The 19677-nt window shown below is 38.7% G+C and overlaps 1 protein-coding gene across 1 annotated transcript in view; it reads left to right on the forward strand.

The window, feature by feature from the left end:
- The window catches only part of CNTNAP2 (contactin associated protein 2), a 1382613-nt gene that overhangs the window by 449778 nt on the left and 913158 nt on the right, over positions 1-19677 (forward strand). The window contains exon 9 of the mRNA XM_047837856.1: positions 18170-18319. Coding sequence (XP_047693812.1) covers positions 18170-18319 — 150 coding nt within the window. The remainder of the gene's footprint in view (positions 1-18169; positions 18320-19677) is intronic.

Genomic DNA, 19677 nt, shown 5'->3' on the forward strand with positions numbered 1-19677 from the left:
ATGCTGAGCTCAAGAAAAATGGGAACAAAGAGAGCCTAAGAGAGAACTTTTTTAAAAGTTTATTTATTTACAGACAGAGCACAAGTGGGGGGGTGGGGAGCAGAGAGAAAGAGGGAGAGAAAATCCCAAGCAGGCTCCGCGCTGCCAGCATAGAACCCGATGCGGGGCTTGAACTCATGAAACTGTGAGATCGTAACCCGAGCTGAAACCTGGAGTCAGACGCTCAACTGACTGAGCCACCCAGGTGCCCCATAAGAGACAAATTTTCAGTGAAAGGAAGATGATAGACTCTATACCATTTTGAGAGAAAGCAAAAGAAAAAAGAAAGTAAGTATTTTCATATCAGTGATTTTTTTTTTTTGCTTTGTTTTTCATTTCTTTGTTTTTTTTTTCTGTGTGAATTGAAACAGTTTACATTTCCCATTATCTGTGGGACATGAAAGGGTTGTAATTATAGTTCATAAGTTAATTAAAGAAGAGAAAGCCTTTAAGTATAGAAATGAAATTAGACGTAATTTAAAAAGTGTCATTACCTTTGAAAGCTGTTGAAAGTGCTCTGAAGTGCCCCTCAGACTCTGTATGAAGTCTTTGTACAGCTTCTCCTAGATCCCAATAATGTCTTTTGTTCTTCTGTACCACAATTCATGTTAAATTAGTGGCATTGATAGCTATCAGGTTTTTTTTTTCTTGATGATTATTGTTTTAATATTCTATAATTGTGTAAATGCTTCATAAGTTTCTGATGGCTTCTCTACACATCTGTGTAATGACACTAAATAAAAGTGCCTTCAGTCCTTTCTACATTTTTAAGGTACTTAATTAGGTTATACATTATATACACTACTGTCTTATTTTTAACTTTCATTGAAATACAATGTTGGGGCGCCTGGGTGGCGCAGTCGGTTAAGCGTCCGACTTCAGCCAGGTCACGATCTCGCGGTCCGTGAGTTCGAGCCCCGCGTCGGGCTCTGGGCTGATGGCTCAGAGCCGGGAGCCTGTTTCCGATTCTGTGTCTCCCTCTCTCTCTGCCCTTCCCCCGTTCATGCTCTGTCTCTCTCTGTCCCCAAAATAAATAAACGTTGAAAAAAAATTTAAAAAAAAAAAAAAGAAAAAAAAAAGAAATACAATGTTTATATAGCAAATGCACAGACCATGAGTGATTTAAAAACAAACAAACTGAATAACACTCCTATGTAACTAACACTCAAATCAAGACCAACACCCAGATTGCTTCTAAATTCTGTAATTGATTTTAATTAGAAGGTTGTCCATTCGGCAAACAATGCTAAGCAGTGTTCAATAAATAACTACTAAAGAATAGAATTGTGCTTGAAGAAAGAAAATCTATCTACGGATTTCACTACTGTTATCTTTAGCTAGGACATGCTCTGTTAATAAGAAAGTGATAAATGCTCATTTATATCAGAATTTTAGCACTGTATGGCATCTAATCTACCATGAATTCCCTCAGTTAATTCCCTTTGTGGGATATCACTGGATGACATCTTCCTAACCCATTGTCCGTATTCTAGAGAATTTCTTCAAGAAGAAACAAATGCTCCTGCTAAAAACCTTACCTCTATCTTCAGCTTTCCAGTACTTTCTGTGACTCCATTACTTAGGTTAAATCACTGTAAAAAATGGCCAGGAATTCCCTTTCAGATTTAAATCAGTAAAAGATTGGGGCGCCCGGGTGGTGCAGTTGGTTAAGCCTCCGACTCTGGATCTCAGTCCCAGTCATGACATCTCAAGGTTCCTGAGTTGGAGCCTCGTATTGGGCTCTGTGCTGATGATGCAGAGCCTGCTCGGGATTCTGTCTCCCTCTCTCTGCCTCTCCCCTGCTTGTGCGCTCACGCGCTCTCTCTCTCTCTCAAAATGAATAAACTTAAAAAAATTAAATCAGGGGCGCCTGGGTGGCTCAGTCGGTTGAGCGTCCGACTTCAGCTCAGGTCACGATCTCGCGTTCCGCGAGTTCGAGCCCCGCGTCGGGCTCTGGGCTGATGGCTCAGAGACTGGAGCCTGCTTCCGATTCTGTGTCTCCCTCTCTCTCTGCCCCTCCCCCATTCATGCTGTGTCTCTCTCTGTCTCAAAAATAAATAAATGTTAAAAAAAAATTTTAAAAAAATTAAAAAAAATTAAATCAGTAAAAGATTATGTTTCCTTCGATGGCACATGATCCTCCCAGGTTGGTCCTCTGTCCACTTACCCCAAGATTCCATGAAGCTGCCTGTAGCTCCCACCTTCTATCTGAAGTATAAAATTCTACTATTTAAAGTACAAACGTGGGGCGCCTGGGTGGCTCAGTTGGTTAGCATCCCACTTCGGCTCAGGTCACGATCTCACAGTCTGTGGGTTCGGGCCCTGCATCGGGCTGTGTGCTAACAGCTCAGAGCCTGGAACCTGCTTCACATTCTGTCTTCCTCTCTCTCTCTCTCTGCCCCTCCCCTGCTTGTGCACACGCGCTCTCTCTCTCTCTCTCTCTCTCTCTCTCTCTCAAAATTAAATAAACATTAAATTAGCAAATAAAATAAAGTACAAAAATGACTTCAGACTATTTTCAGCATGGATTCTTCTCTTTTTGTCCCAGGTGAAGTCTCTTTATTTACTTTGGGTAGTCTGTGAGCGTTGTGTTTAATGTTTAGAGTTACCCAGCAGAGCAAGTGAAGATTTATGGACTAAAATATGCAACACAATTAATGTGCTCTATATAACATCTATATAACATTGTTTTGTTTTGTTTTGTTTTTCAAATTGATCCATTATCATCGCTTTCTGTAATCCGTGGCACTTCGATGTGTTTTAGTCTTAGTTAGGTGTCTGGAGCGGAGAGGAGTCTTGTCATATGCTGGTATGAATCATTCATTTTCCTGGTAATTTCTGGGCCAGAGAACCAGGGTGATGTTCGCACATAATAGTAGTGTGTGTGCTATCCAAATGTGAAGCCCGCTCTATTTCAGTTTGTCACACTGTACTAAAATGATCTTGTAGCAAATGTCACGTATCTGTGCACACATATATACAAATGCACGCATACTGGTATTATGTGCAGAGTACTAGTCCCTGACAGCATACTAAAAATTAAATCAGTGGTTTCAGAAATGTATGCTATGATAAAAATGTTATTAAAAATTTTTTAATGTTTACTTAGTTATTTATTTAGAGGGAGAGAGAGAGAGAGAGAGAGAGCATCAGCAGGGGAGAGGCAGGGAGAGAGGGAGACACAGAATCCAAAGCGGGCTCCAGGCTCCGAGCCGTCAGCACAGAGCCCGACGCGGGGCTCGGACTCAGGAACCGCGAGATCGTGACCTGAGCCGAAGTCGGACGCTCAACCCCCTGAGCCACCAGGAGCCCCCAAAATGTTATTTTTTAAATATTAGTTTTAATTTTTAACCTCCCCCAGTGCCTACCACATAGAGGTTCAAATCCACAAGAAGGGATAGATTGAGTACATTTGTAATCTAAATATATGTGAAATGTTAGTTTTAGAATAAATACTATTTTCGTGTGCTCACCTGTAGCATTTTTCCACTTCTATTTTGCCCCTAAGAATGAGAAAAATTACCAAAGGGCAGTTGACACTTAAAAAGGATTGTTGTTGAATTGAAAATTGCAGAAGAGACTAGTTCATAAACGTCTGGAGACGTGCCCTTCGTGCTTCAGTGCTCATTAGTAGTCCAGTTGGAGGAAACACCATTGAGCTGAAATGCACAGAGGCTGCCTCTCACGCTAGGAATCATGTAGTAAAACAAGCAGTAGAGATTTTGGCAGAAAAATAACTACTTGTAAAGGGTAGGGGCTGTATTTTTGCCTATGTCTGTGGCCTAGGTACATTATCTAGTCTTTGATAAAGGATGGAAAATTATTCAGTGACAAGTATAAAAACAGTTAAGGGGGGATAATACGGAATTACTTGAAATGGGAAACGGTGGTTTTATTATTCATTTTATGATGCAATTTAAAAATAATGATTCATATTCAAATTATAAAGGATTATACCTGAACATAATATTTTAAGATGTCTGTCTCATGCCAGGAATCTGATCATGATTATTCTCTGAACTCAGGAATTTCTGAGCCTCTGTGTGGCTGGATAACCTCTTTATCTTAAAAACAGTTCTCTCCCTGGATCACCCAGGATACATAGATATGAAAAGGCTTTATTTTAAGCAAAGCCCACTTAAATTCACAGTCCTCTGTGATTATTATAAAGCCAACATATTTAGGAAAAATATTTAGAAGGAAGGAGAGAATTTTGTGACTCTATGTAGTGGTAAAGGAAACCAATCTTAAATTCTGGCAATGTTAATTTTCAGCTTTTTATTTGTTGTACTATCAAAAAGTAGAAAAGATGAGAACATGGGTTCACAGACTAACCCAGGCGAAATTGCCATTATTATCTTCATTGACAGTCTCCTATTCTTTTTTGAAGGTACTCTTCTTGCATTCCTTCAATAATGCTGACGTGACAGTAAGGAAACAGTCATTAACCAATAGCATCAGGTAGCTCCATTTTCTCCTTAATGTGCACAAAGGACAGCAATTGTATGCCTTTGGGGCATGGAAGAGATAGGTGACAGATGTACCCTGTAATCATTCTGATATTCACCTCTCTAGTAGGGCTATGCCAACCCGGAAGGTAAGGGTCAACAGACCTTGAACAGCACGTTCTGGTAGGCTGTGGAGAACAAGAGAACGCCTACACTGAAGAGCACCTCTTTTTAAAGAGTGATTGCCAGGGGGCTACCAAAACCACCTCCGCTGCACTCTGCCTTCCCTGCTTAATTTTCATTTATTTTCTCCTGTTCCATACAACTCTAGCTTTATAAGATCTAGGGAAATGTTTCATAGAAAGTATAAAAATACATGTAAAGATATTTAAATCTCACCGGGGGTCACAATAAGGCAAGCTTCTTGGGGCCCAGCATCATCATATTTATTCTTCTATTAAAGAATAGTGTCTCCAGTAGGAAAGCCCTCGGAGAAAGAGGAATTGATTTGAGTGTCCTTGCCATTTGGACAGTGTCAATTTCCTATAAACAAGGATGATTTTGTGCCTTTAGAGGAAATTGTAGGAAATTGCAATTTATCTGGGGCAAATGTGGAAGATAAAGGACTAGATACAACTTAGTCAATTGAGATTTAAGAAATAAATTGTAATAATAATAATGATAACTTATTTCCCCAAAATGGTGCAGTCCTCATTTGACGACTACAACTGTCTATTTAAGGCAAACACAAAATAGTATAAGAGATAAAAATGAATATTTAAGTTTAAAACCAATTAACTGGCATATTTATTAAAAATAATTTAAGGAGGGGTGCCTGGGTGGCTCAGTCAGTTAAGCGTCCAACTTCGACTCAGGTCATGATCTCACGGTTCGTGGGTTCGAGCCCGCGTTGGGCTCTGTGCAGACAGTTCAGAGCCTGGAGCCTGCTTCACATTCTGTGTCTCCCTCTCTCTCTGCCCCTCTCCTGCTCTCACTCTGTCTCTCTCTCTCAGAAATAAACATTAAAAAATAATTTTTAATTATAATTTAAGGAACAAAAAATATAACCAGTAAGTCATTAAGTGGAAACACTAGAATGTAAGAAAAGTATTGAATCTGAAAAGCATAAATGAATTGATAGTATTTTCATTGCCCAATAAAGTCAGTGATGCAAGTAAATGATGGTGGATTCTACAAATCAGGTTCTTAACCTGAGATAGAAACTAAACCCCTGAAATTATAAGCAAATTTTCGGTATATGAATAAGGATTTTTCCTAGGACAGGATTTATAATGTTCTTCAGACTTTCAACACAGACCACTATTCAGAAATCTCCTCCTATATAGCAAAACTATTCAGGGACCCTATACTGTCCCTCGTTGCCCCCCTCCCCTGCCATGTCAGCCTCACCCCATTCCGGTTACTGTTGAACTCTGTTATTCCCAAATCTAGTGTCCACTTTGTGTCATTGTTTGACTCGACAGCTTAGAAACACTTCTTGAAGCATTCATTCCTTCCTTGACATTTTCCTCCTTCTTGAAACAATCTCTCTCCCTTCATACCACATTCTCCTGGTTTCTTTCCAATTTTACTGGCTACTCTTTCTCAGTCTTGTTTACTGGCCTCTCACCCTCTTTGCAACTCCTGAGTTCAGAGCCTTCCGAGACCCAGACTAAACCCTCTTCTTTATCTCCATGTTCTCTCTACATAGTCTTATCTAGGCTCATGACTTAAGCTTCCGACATCAAATTCTAATTCCAGACCTTGCTTCTTTCTTGAGCTCCAGACCCTAATATGCAAGTACTTGCCTGACATCTCTACTTCCATGTCAAATGGATGTCCCCTTACATGTCTAATGGAACATCTCCCCTCCCCAGAATCCCATTATTTAAATTACATTCATTTCCACTCCATTGTTGAAGTCACAAACCTTCATCTGTCTCAAACTTTTGATAACCAATTAACAAGTAAGACCCATCAATGGTATCCCCAAACTATATGACAAATCTGACCACTTTTCTCTAACGCTAACTTCTGTCCACATCTCAGGCCTTCTAAGATGTCACTCTTGCCTCCCTAAACGCATTCACCTTACAGTAGCTAGAGTATACCCTTTAAGTGGAAACATCATCATGGCACTTTCCACATAAAACATAGCAAAGTTTTTCTGTCACACTTAATATTTCATGTTCTAAGTAGAACTCGCAAAGCCCTCACTTGCCTGTCTGTTTGCTCTCATTTCTTCAATTCTGCCCTAACCACTGTACCCTCACCCCTGTAGTCACTTTAGGGTCTGGGTCTCTTAACACACCAGGCATGTTTTCCCTCGTGGCTTTTGCCTCAAATCATCACATGACTGGCCTCTTCACCTTCAGGTTCCAAATTTGCTGTCCCCTTCTCAGAGGATTCTCTTCTTATCAAACAGTCTTATCTAGTCCCACAAATCTCTCCATCATGACATCCATTTTATTTCCGTTATAGCCTTTATCATACCTGAAACTGCATTTAGCTCTGTTAGTTACTGCCTATGGTCTGCCTGTGCACACAAGAATAGAGGATCGATAAGGGCAGGACCTTGTCTGTCTTCACTGGTACATCGTGGTGTCTCGAACAATGCCAGTCACATGGTAGGAGATCCACAAATGAGTGAATGAGTGAACATGACTCTTTGGAGTAGAGCTCTAGGAGAGCTTAAGCTGGTGGAGGTGAATCTCCATGTTATTCTCCTTAAATTCAGGAAAGTTAGGCTAAAGAGACAAGACTGCCGAGTTTCCCCCATTAAGAGAAATCAGAGAATTTAGGAGATGATGATTGTCATCATCTTGTCCTATTATACTTTTCACCCTTCTCCCGTCGTAGCATCAAAGTAATCTGCATTATTCGCCGTTATTTATGGTCAAAGCTAGAATAAGATACAACCCATGTTAAATGTGATGTCTCTTGGTGATCTGCATCTTTTTTCCCTCCAGTATACTTTTCTGAGTTTCTGTGTTTTCTTTAGTACATCTTGTTTTATAGATGGAAAACATTTATAAAAACCTTTTCCTTATGACCCCAAACTCCTATAAAACACCATTTCTCAATAATGTCTTTATCTACCATATGCAGATATATGTACAACCTACAAAATGTGATATATGCCTTTTGTAAAACCTTGAAAGTACCTTCTCTTTATATACATATACGTATTTGTCTTTGTACACGTATAACAAAAATAATAGTGATAAAATAAAAGCTGCTACTAGCTATTGATAGTATCAGGTGACTCACACACCCTATAGCTCATGAGTCATTTAGAGCAACTCTCTGACACAGTATTACATCTTCCTCTAAAAATAAGGAAACCAAGTTGCAGAGAGGCTTAGTAATTTCCTCAAAATAAAATAGCTAGAGTTTTCTACAGCAGAGACCATTTCTGACTGACTTATTTCTAAATCTTAATGCTAACATAGTGCTTGGGAAATAGTAAGTACTGTATATATTTATAGATGAATTGGGGAGTGTGGCTTACATTTGAATCCATGCGTGAATGACACATAGACTCTTCACTGCTCTATGACATGTACCTTTGGCCTTCTCTGTATGTGTACTTTAATCAGAAGTCTTATGATTTGGAACCCTCTTTGAAATTAGCAATAACTTCTTAATGAATGCAACTTGTGTTACATTTTATATTCAAGGCAGGATCAAATACTGGAATGAATGAATGAAGGGATGAATGAATGAATAGATCTGTCAGAATTAGTACAGAGTCCTGGATTGATAATATTTATTGAAATTGAGTGTTTGCATAGCCATAGTCCTAATAAAGTTACTTTCTTTGGAAGATTATCTCAAGAGAAAAGTGACCAAAGAATAATCATAAAGCTTTGAATAAGATATTTTGAAGTATAATGATATTTGGCTTTTGGCTGGGAATCAATAATGGTTAAGACAGTTATTAGAGATTTTTACATGAAAATGTAGCGTTGGAGTTACTTAATTTTTTAACATTCTAAAGTATTGGCCTCTAAAAGTTCAACATAGTAATATAGTCCAGTTGGGTTTTTCTTGTTTAAGAGCGAATAATGGCATGGATACATTAGGTTTCTCGTTTGATAATTCAGAAAACAAAGCAAAAAACAGGCCTCAAATAAAATTAATTTGATCTTAAAAATGAGTATCACCATTACTTCAATTCTTTTTAAAAATGTGTAAATATTTTTGAAGGAGAAATTACGTACAGTTGTTTTCTTTATTATTCATGGTAGTTACGTTCTCTCTAGTCACAGCCAACACTGGATTAGTGAATACTGAATTATTGCTCCTCCATGATATATGGGGTTAGATTCCTGCAAGCCTCTGGTCACAACATTTGCATCAACTGATCAGTGCCTAACCTTGCTTTTGTGTGTTTCTTTTTAAACTTCTCTTGTTTAATGCATATAATTGATTCATTAACATTGAACTCACAACCAACAGCATTTTAACCTGTACCTGAAAGAAACTTCTCTAACATGCATACTTTTCTTGCAGTTAGGAATGCTAAACAGCACTTCACTATATTCGGGGGCTATTTATTTATTTATTGGGGGGTGTGTGTGTGTGTGTGTAATATAGTGATTCAATACTTCTATACATTACTTGGTACTCATCGTGATAAGTGTCCTTTTTAATCCTCCTCACGTATTTCACCCATCAGGGACCATTTTAAATAGCAACACACAACTGAAAACCCCAAACTGCAGGAAATGTGTTATTAAATATGCAGTAGAAAGAACAGTTGGTCGCAGGATGACAGCTGAACCAAGGAGGCAGAATGCTGCCTTTTTGGGTTTCAGCTGGGAACTTGGACTGGATGGTTCCATTTTCCCCTCCATCTGTGCATGCACCAGTCTGTGAATGACCAAAATACCACACGTATTGACTTGGGGTTAGCGGTAAATATTAACAAGTAGGTGCTTCACAAATACTGAATCCGTGAATGGGGATCAACTGTGTGTAAAATGCACAGATCTTAGATGTACAGTTCAGTGGATTCTGATATTTATACATAGGTGCCCAACCTCCAGTTGAGATATGGAATGTGTTCGTTACCTCAGTTTCTTTCTGAACCTACCGTCCATTCCCACCTGCTCCCCTCTCTCGTAGGCATCTGCTGTCTTGATTTCTATCACCATAGGTTAGTTTTACTGTTCTGAAATGTAATACTTAAGGATTCATTCAGCGTTGGGGCACCTGGGTGGCTCAGTCAGTGAAGCGTCCGACTTCAGCTCAGGTCACAATCTCGTGTTTGTGAGATGGAGCCCCACGTCGAGCTCTGTGCTGACAGTATGGAGGCTGCTTGGGGTTCTCTCTCTCCCTCTCTCTCTCTGCCCCTCCCCTGCTCACTCGCTCACTCGTGCACTCACTCGCTCACTCGCTCACTCTCAAAATAAATACATAAACTTGCAAAAAATGACACTTCACGAATCCCTTTTTTTTTTCATCTACATTCTTTCAGGCAAAAAAAATGTACCACCAGTTGATTCTTTTTTATTACTTAGTATTTCCTTGTTTGAATATGCACCGTGTGGTTATACAATTATTTTCAGCGTAGGCCTCTGATAAAGCTGCCAAAACATTTCTGTGCCAGTATTTTTGCAACATATATTTTGATCAGGGTGAGTAAATATTTAGGAGGGGAATTGTTGGGTGATAGGATTAACGTGCGTTTAACTTGGTTAAAAACCAAAACACCGAGGAGCTGGCAAAGAATTGTTCGAAGGGTTGTGCAACTTTATATCCCGCTAACAATGTATAACGGTTCAAATTGATCCTGATCTTAGCGAGCTAGTTCTTTTAGTTTTTACCCCCTGAAGTGGGTAGAAAATTATATGTCATTGCGGTTTTAATTTCTCTGATAACTAGCAACCCAGCGATAAAAAATGTCATGCAATGTGCTCTCCTCTATGTACTTATTTATCTACCTTAAAGATTCCATTCATCAAGTGGCTCTTTCAAGACGAAGACCTGTTTCAAAGTGGCCTTTAAGTCCATACCTGTAGAAGAAAGCCTTTGGCAGATCCTTCAACTTACAAAGATGAAGGAATTTTTGGCCTGCCCGAGCACCTTATTACCTGTTCTATCTGACTGCAAGTGATTTTATTTATAATGTGGGTTGGAATATGGCACATACCAACGAGCAAGACTAAATGGTGTCAAGTTCCTTATGATACAGAATTTACAGATAATATAAGAAAGAGTGCATGGTACGTTTATATAGAAATACCACCTTCTTTTTTTTTCTTTTTATTGCATAAATAGGTAGCTGAGAACTTACGGGATCTATCAGTAGCACGTTGGAACATTGCAACGGCCTAAAGATGGATTCATATCCTAGGAGATTTTTCCCAGAATATTGAATATTGAGCAAAAGCCTTCAAATTCTAGTCGCTGTAATTTTATTTGAAGCCCTTTCAAACAGATGTTGCATGGTGGATTGCTACTATATTTTAAATGCTTTCTTTTTTTCAATATTCATTAAACTCGTCTTTTCTTCTTGTCTCTAATAAGAGGAACATCTGTTTCTTCTTGTTCAATCAGCACAACCACCTCAAGAGCCTTACTTTAAAAATAATACCATTAGAAAGACAGCCTAGATAGAATGTGCTTCATTAACATTCTGCATTTACTTCCAAAACAAGTGTTTCCAACAATTATAAGTTAGGGAAATGTTAGAGAAAATATTATACAGCAATTTAGTTATCTTATGGAAAAAAAAAAATTAAGACCAGAAACTGGAACGGGGTTTCAAAGATGTTAGTTTTAGGTTAAAAACTCTCTTTACAGGGGCACCTGGGTGGCTCAGTCGGTTAAGCGTCCAACTTTGGCTCAGGTCATGATCTCACAATTCATGGGATCGAGCCCCGTGTCCGGCTCTGTGCTGACAGCTCAGAGCCTGGAGCCTGCTTCAGACTCTGTGTCTCCCTCTTTCTCTGTCCCTCCCTTGCTCTCACTCTCTTTCCTTTTCTCTGCCAAAAATAAACATTAAAATAATTAAAAAAAAAAAAACAACTCTTGGTGAAAAGATCCATTTTCTTTTAGAATATGTAGTTGAAAAGTTTTTATTGCTATGAATTAATAACTGGAGATAGCTCTTATAAAATACTATCAAATAATCATTAAGTGTAAAGTTACATAAAAAATGTTGCAGTAAGGTATATTTTTAAAACACAAAAACTTTGGAAAATATGTACTCCCGTTTTTATCGGTCTTCTCAAAGTTAGTCACCATGGGAAGTCCTTGCTTGGAATTCCATTTAATTTTGAGGAGTATGTCACAGACATTCAGAACCATATCTATTGAATAATCTAGTTAAAACACATATATAATTTGGGGAGGAGAAAGAAGACCTGTAACTATGAAAGAATAAGACCGATTTATTATATAGCTCAAAATTGGCTTAAATTAGCTTGAAAGTTGTTGACTCTGATATTAATAAGAGATACAGTCAGCGACTTTGCCAAATTCCCAAATTCCTCACCACTGATACTGCATGATTGGATTTTATTTGGGGGGGGGGGGAGGAGGAGATTTGTTCATAAAGAAAACCAAATTTTAATCCTTTCATGGTAATGAACACTTAGAGAATTAACAACCCAAGTTGATAGTTGGAGAGCCGGGCTGGCTGAGTAAGAAAGAGTAGTTATGTACCCAGTGCTAACTATGTATCAGGCACCGTCCTACGTGATAATGGATTCACAGGATCCTCAGGACAACCCTATGAGGTACACACTTGTGTTAGTCCTCTTTAATAGGTAAGGGGATTGAGGCACAAGGTCTAACTACAGTAGGTGGGCAGAAATGAGATTTGTGCCCAGATGGTCTGACTTCCGAATGGCTGCTGTGTGTTTCATGTGCTTCTGGCCCTCTGCGGGTGGGTCCTTGAGTCAGACACTCCTGGGCTCTCATCCTCTCTCAGCCTCTTACAGGGCTTGGTCCATGTGTGCCTGAATAGAATATGACCCAAATAGAGGGCGGTCCCCCATTTTTTCAACAAGATGATTAAGAGAGCCTTTTAACTAACTTGCGTGAAAAAGCTCTTAGTACTGTAAGTGAATGTGTGTGTCATATTTATGTAATTATTATGTGTTCTTAAAATTACATACATAAATAATGTAGGAAGCTTATTTTCCACTCTCAGTTTGTGGATATAATTTTGTTCTGATTTCTTCATATGCAGCTTTGGTATCAGTGTCTGTGTCCTAACTTTGCGAGTCATCGAATACCTTTTTGCAGAACAAGTCACCATCACCTCTAAGTTATTTGTACCCAGGAATTTCTGTACATCTAATGTTGTCACTGACATATTTTTCTAAGTTCCAAGTGCCCATTAGCATAATGCTAGGACACACTTCTTTTTAGTGGTCTTGTATGTGTATATCTACGATTTCCACATTAAGACTTACTCTATTCATCTTGCCTAGAGGGTTTAACTTAATAACTACACCAATATTTGTAATTGTGAGGTCATAACTCCCCCCAAAATAATAAATTTAAGTCTTAGCTTCATTCTCTATAAAATGAGACTAATCAAAACTTAAAAATTTAACAGAAAAACCTTTTTTTTTAATGTTTGTTTATTTTTGAGAGAGAGAGAGAGAGACAGTGTGAGCAGGGGAGGGGTCAGAGAGAGGGGGAGACACAGAATCCGAAGCAGGCTCCAGGCCCTGACCTGTCAGCACAGAGCCTAGTGCGGGGCTCAAACTCACAGACCGTGAGATCATGACCTGAGCTGAAGTTAGATGCTTAACCCGACTGCGCCACCTGGGTGCCCCCCCCCCCAAAAATTTTTGGTATAATGATACGGATATCAATATACTGCTTCCTAGGTGCCAAGCATTGTTTTAATGCTATAGAAATGCTAATTAATCTCCTCCTCAAAACAAATCTGTGAAGTGGATAGTGTTATTTTCATTTTAGAGAAGAGAAGCCTGAGGCACAGGGTGGTTGCGTAAAGTGCCCAGGCTGGCAAAGGGCCAGAGAAATGCAGGCAGCTTGGCTCCGGGATCAGTCCTCCTCATCTTCCTAATCCTCATGCTGCTTTCTGTCCTTCTGCTGTCTTGCTGTGTCTCAGGAGGTGTTAGCCACATGAGCCAGGGGTCTCTTTTCTAAGTATCAGTGACCAGCATCCTTTCCATTTTGGTCTGGTCCCGAGCCACTGTGCAGACACCAGGACCCCTGCCTCCAGGAGTATGGGTCTCTGGTGAGTTTCTCCGTTTCCTGGAATGTTCCTTCATTCATTGACTCTAGCACAGAGAGTGGAGGAATAGCATGTCTTTAATAGCACATAAAAGGGCTGCTTTAATCCTGTGTTTTAATTTGGTCTTTGTTGTTTATGACTCACAAACTTGTAATAAAGCTTGAGATGACGATACTTTTTTCTCTGAATAAATGTACTGATATTTATTGCAAGTACCTGTCTTACAACAATGAGCTGATCGACCGTGGTGGTCTAAGTGAATTTCGTATATTGAATTCCAAAGGCTCTTAAGTTTAATTAATGTTCCATTTCATATGAATTAAAATTTGCTAAACAAAATTGTTTATTTAAAAAAAAATACCTTAAAGACTCCGTTCCTTATAGCTTTTTCTGAAGCAAAACTCATTCAGTACTGAGCCCTCTAAGTCACAGATGGTCCAGGAAATGATAAAGGTAAAAAATAAATTGGAGAAAGTTTGCAGGAGAGGTCACATATTTTAATTTTAGGGCTTATAACGTAAAAAGAGTGAACACAAAGTTCCCTTTGCTCAGAGTTTCACTAAGTATGGAAATGACTTAAATGAACACTCGTGGGCTTATTCTAATATGCCTTGGAGAAAATGTGTATTTGAACTCATACTTTTAATATAAAATTTTGATTCTAAATACAGTTGTAAGGATGCAGGAAAATACTAAAAGACATGTAGGGTATTGCGGTGCCACAAAAGTCTGATGCTGCACATGCTTGAAAGTTGGCAAAGGAAACTGGGTGATGTGTCAATCATATAATATCCTAATGGTGCATGGGACAAGGACATCCTCAGGTGTGGTGGCAAACCGGAGTGTGCTTCGGATTTGTGTGTGTGTGTGTGTGTGTGTGTGTGTGCTCATAGTATAAGAGTTCTGATGGTGGATGCACAGAGGTTTTATAAACTGTTTTGTTGTTTGGTTTGTTTCTGTTTGTTGTTTGTTAAGAGTTGAGCCTCTGCAACCAGATGGGAGTTTCAGTTCTAAGTTCTGCCATTGATTAACTATGGGATGCTTACACTGGGTTAAATTCAGTTCTCTTGCCTATTTACCTGAGGCAGTTCTAAATACTAATTTCTAAAACATCTTGTGTGAATTATAAACAAATCAAACGCAAGTACTTGTCAAAGTGAGTAGCCTATAGAGCTTAGAACGCTGTATCTTTAAATACTTCCCTACACAGAAATAACGCAATTAGACTCTGCTCTAGAAAAAAAGACTTCCCACCGTTATATTTTATAGCATGTGTCTGAAGAAAGTTTTTATTTTTTTATTTTTTTTTCAACGTTTATTTATTTTTGGGACAGAGAGAGACAGAGCATGAACGGGGGAGGGGCAGAGAGAGAGGGAGACACAGAATCGGAACCAGGCTCCAGGCTCTGAGCCATCAGCCCAGAGCCTGATGCGGGGCTCGAACTCACGGAGCGCGAGATCGTGACCTGGCTGAAGTCGGACGCTTAACCGACTGCGCCACCCAGGCACCCCTGAAGAAAGTTTTTAAAAAGCAGCATATTTTCTTTTGGGTGAGTGGATCATCCTTTTTTCCCATGGAAGGATTGAACTTCATATCTGGGAACCCATTCCTATCATAGATTGCTAAGGCGTACCTCTTGAAGATGAAAAATTCAAAATGATAATTGGAATTTAAATGAATAGAAATCACAGTATAGACTGAAATGCAGCAGTGGCTGCTATCAACAGACTGCTTTTATCTAAGTTTTAATTCCTCTAGTATTTAAGTTTCTTGAAAAAAATAAAGTAACCTTTTAATTTTTCTCTGATTGAAATAAGAGACCTTTTGTTGTGAACAGTTAAGCTGATGATGTCCGTTTGCAAATTAATTGTAGGATTCAAAGGAATTTTGAGAAAGGCAAGTCTGCCCTACTGTTTAGAACAGGAAGATCTGTCAGCTAATGGTGTTTCCTATGTGACTTTTTCTGAATGTGTGATTATTTAGAATTAAATTGTGAGACTGGACATTTTTGTAGCATTGATGTCCTCGGGATCCGTGCGCCAAAATTGCGTTTCAGAGCAGAGCTCATCACGTTATACAGGCAAAAACAAAAGCCAGAATCAAAACCATGCACTTCTATGGTTAATCAGCACGAGGCCCAGTTTTGTACTCTAAAGAAAAATGTTAGTGTTGTGTTCATCTGTTCTGTGGGAGAACCCCGAGTGTACCTACTGGAGAAGGAAATATTTCAGTAAACACTACCACTTGTCTGACAGCTAGCTGGTTTTAATTTTAGAATAAGACTTTACATTTACATAGTAATTTCACAGTACAAAAAAAAATATATGCATATTATGCATTTCATAACTTGGAAGTTATTCAGTATTAATTACTTTAAAGCCAAGATTTTCTCTTTTCCTCCACTGAAATAAAATGTGCTCAATATGTATTACTAAATTAAAATTTAAGAATCCTAACGGGGCTCCCTGGTGGCTCAGTCGGTTAAGCATCTGACTTTGGCTCAGGTCATGATCTCGCAGTTCGGGAGTTCGAGCTGCGGGTTGGGCTCTGTGCTGACGGCTTGGAGCCTGAAGTCTGCTTCGGATTCCGTGTTTCCTTCTCTCTCTGCCCCTCCCCTGCTCGCGCTCTGTCTCCCTCCCTCTCATAAATAAATAAACAAACAAACAAACAAACAAACATTAAAAAAATGTTTTTAATCCTAAAAAGAAATACCTGCAGTGTGGGTATTTGTCATGATATTTATCAGTATAACACCAATAAATGTTACATACATGTGACCATCTTAGAAGCTCCAACAGACTTTAATTTTTTTTCATTAAAATGGGATTTCGGTTTAATAGCATAAGCCAACCACCAGTTTATGCCTTTTCTGCAGAGGACCACGCAGTAAATAGTTTAGGCTTTGTGAGTGACTAACAAGTTTCTGCAGCAGCTACTTGGCTCTGTCTTTGTAGATCAAGACCGTATGTAAACAAACGAGCCTGCCTGTATTACAACAAAACCGTGTGTGGGCCCTAAAATTTCAATTTTGTATCATTTTCCCATGTAATTTATTATTATTCCTTTTATGCATTTTCACCTCCTTAAAGTTGTGAGAACTGTTTTCAGCTCTCAGACCCCACAAAAACACATGGCAGCAGGCCAGCGAAGGCCCCTAACCTGATTTGTAAACCTCTGATCAGAGGCTGGGAGCTGTCATCTGTGCCCTGGTTGACTTCATTCTTAGATGCTTCTACCTGCTAAGCCTCTCTGCCTTTTGTGAATCTGCAGTGTATCTTCCAAGTAACTTCTTCCTGTGGATGCTAAAGTATTCTGTCTGGAGTACACTGGACCAAAATCCCTTACCTTTGCCGTAATAGCCTAGGCCAGGTTGAAAGAAAGTCACTCTGACCCTCTTAGACTTCTTTCTGTCTGCGTGTTTCATAAATTCTTTCCAGATGCTTACGTCCAGTGGCTTATCTCCTTTGTCTACGCCTTAATTTTCTAATTATTCTTTGTAACATGAACACAAACTAAACAAAATCTTCAAGTCATTGTCTGTCTAATGGAGAGCTTAGAAGAATGTTTGTTTCCCAAGATCCTTGTACGAAGCAACAATGGAACGTGGTTGTTAGGGTTGGAGCTGTTAATTTATTTTTGTTGGGTTTTTGTTGTTGTTGTTTAAATGTAACCTAATTCATTATAAAGAAACTTTATTTATAAATGACCAGACAACCCTGGTATTATTTCTCATGTTTATTAGTGGTTAATTAGCACATATTCACGTATGTTTTTAGTCCTTCATTTCTATAAACTATGTATATCTACTTGTCAGATGTGGTTATTGAGAGAAAATAATAGTACAAAAAAAGTTCTTAAAAACAGAGACATTAGATAAAAGTTATAAACCCATTTTCTTACCTGACAGTGGCTTCTGGTAAACCTGATCATAAAATAAGTAAGTTAAAATAGTTCTGGGGCACCTGGGTGGCTCAGTCAGTTAAGTGTCTGACTTCGACTCAGGTCATAATCTCACGGTTTGTGAGTTTGAGCCCCGTGTCGGGCTCTGTGCTGAGAACTCAGATCCTGTTTCAGATTCTGTGTCTCCTTCCCTCTGCCCCTACCCCACCTGTGCTCTGTCTCTGTCAAAAATAAATAAATGTAAAAAAAATTTTTTTCATAGTTCATCATCACCTCCCAAACAGCTTTGTTTACCCCATTCGCTTTCCCAGCTACCAATGGCACATGAATAATTATTTTCCTACTGATTGGTTGTTTTGCCTTATCTTTCCAATGGAGGATGAAATCCCTTATGATATTAAAGAAGCATGATATCAGTTGCAGATAGCCCAGAATTTTTCTAGGTGAAAATATATAAATTTTTACCAGTAAAAAGGGTAAAATCTGACCTTGTTGATATTGAAGGTTGTTTTAAACTGTACAATCTTTAGAAAATAAATTTACTGTTTTTCTTAACAGGTTCTGGGTTGAATGATGGACAGTGGCATGAGGTTCGTTTCCTAGCCAAGGAAAATTTTGCTGTTCTCACCATTGATGGAGATGAGGCCTCAGCAGTTCGAACTAACAGTCCTCTTCAAGTTAAAACCGGCGAGAAGTACTTTTTTGGAGGTAAGACCGCCATTTTTTATTGGTTAACGAATACGCCGTTAGAGTTTCAGTGAAGTTCGATTATGAAGTATTTATAGTTGATTCAGTAGACTCAGCAGATCTCAGGAAGAAGACCAAACTCTTATTCTGTGACCTTAAATGCGAGTGGCGAATTTATGTTTCTTCATGATAAAGGTATACATATGATGTCATGATGTCACCCTATTCTTCTAGTTTAATTCAAATATTCAAACTGTAAAGCATGAGATTCTGAGTCCATTCATTCTCATAATACTATCTTCAAGAATCAGGTCCTTGGGTTATGTATTAGTCACCTATTACCGTGTAATTACTTACTCCAAAACTTAGTGCCTTAAAACAACATTGTCTCACAATTACTCTAGATCATGAATTCAGGAATAGTTTAGCAGGCTGATTTTGACTCAGAGTCCCTCATGAGGTTATTATACCCAAGTGCCTGTCTGTGACTGCATCATTTCAAGCCCTGACTGGGTTCGAGAGTGTTTCCAGGAAGGTACACTCACTAGGGTGACAGTTGGTGCTGGTTGTTGTCTGGGGCACCTTGGTTTCTCCACATGTCTCTGATTTTGGGGGGCTGGTCTTCCTCAAGCCAAGAGAGGAGGGGAAAGCCAGTAAAAAAGAGAGAAAGTTTCCAAGATGGGAGCTGAAGTTTTTTTCTAAGCTAGTCTTGGAAGTGACATGCCATCACTTCTGTTAAACACAGTTTGTTAGAAGTGAATCATTCGATCCAACCTACCCTTAAAGGTAGGGGGTTACATGAGGAGACGTGTAATGAGAACATCTTAGAGGCTGCTGACCGCAGGTTGACTTACAGGAAAGCCATGTTATTACACATACCTTGGCTCTTAAGCAATGAAAAAATTAGTAAAAAAGAAGGTTCTCTTAAAACAGTCAATCCTAATATATGTGAAAAAGTGTAGCATGGGCCTGGGAATATTTTTTTAATTTGAAAAATGTATTCTGACAGATTTTTTTAATCATTAATGAAATGTGGGGACATCTTTTTATTAAAATGTTAGGTGTTTTGTTTAAATCAATATATCTTTCACTACATTATTGTCTCCTCATCCTAAATCACTCAATATGAGATCTGAAAAATTGCTTTCTTAGAAGAGGCTTTGTTAAACTTTAAAAAACATAGGTGTACATATATCTGCCTCTGAAAATATATTTATTAATAATCACATGTATTTATTTAAATACTTATATATCACTATATTTATATATTTTTCTATTATTAGAATAAGCCTATTTGAGAGCAGTTATCTTATATATCTTATTCCTTGTTGTATCCTCTAAGGCCTTAGAAAAATTCCTGGCATTTAGATGACCAATAA

This window comes from Prionailurus viverrinus, chromosome A2, assembly GCF_022837055.1.
Source record: "Prionailurus viverrinus isolate Anna chromosome A2, UM_Priviv_1.0, whole genome shotgun sequence".
Lineage (NCBI taxonomy): Eukaryota > Metazoa > Chordata > Mammalia > Carnivora > Felidae > Prionailurus > Prionailurus viverrinus.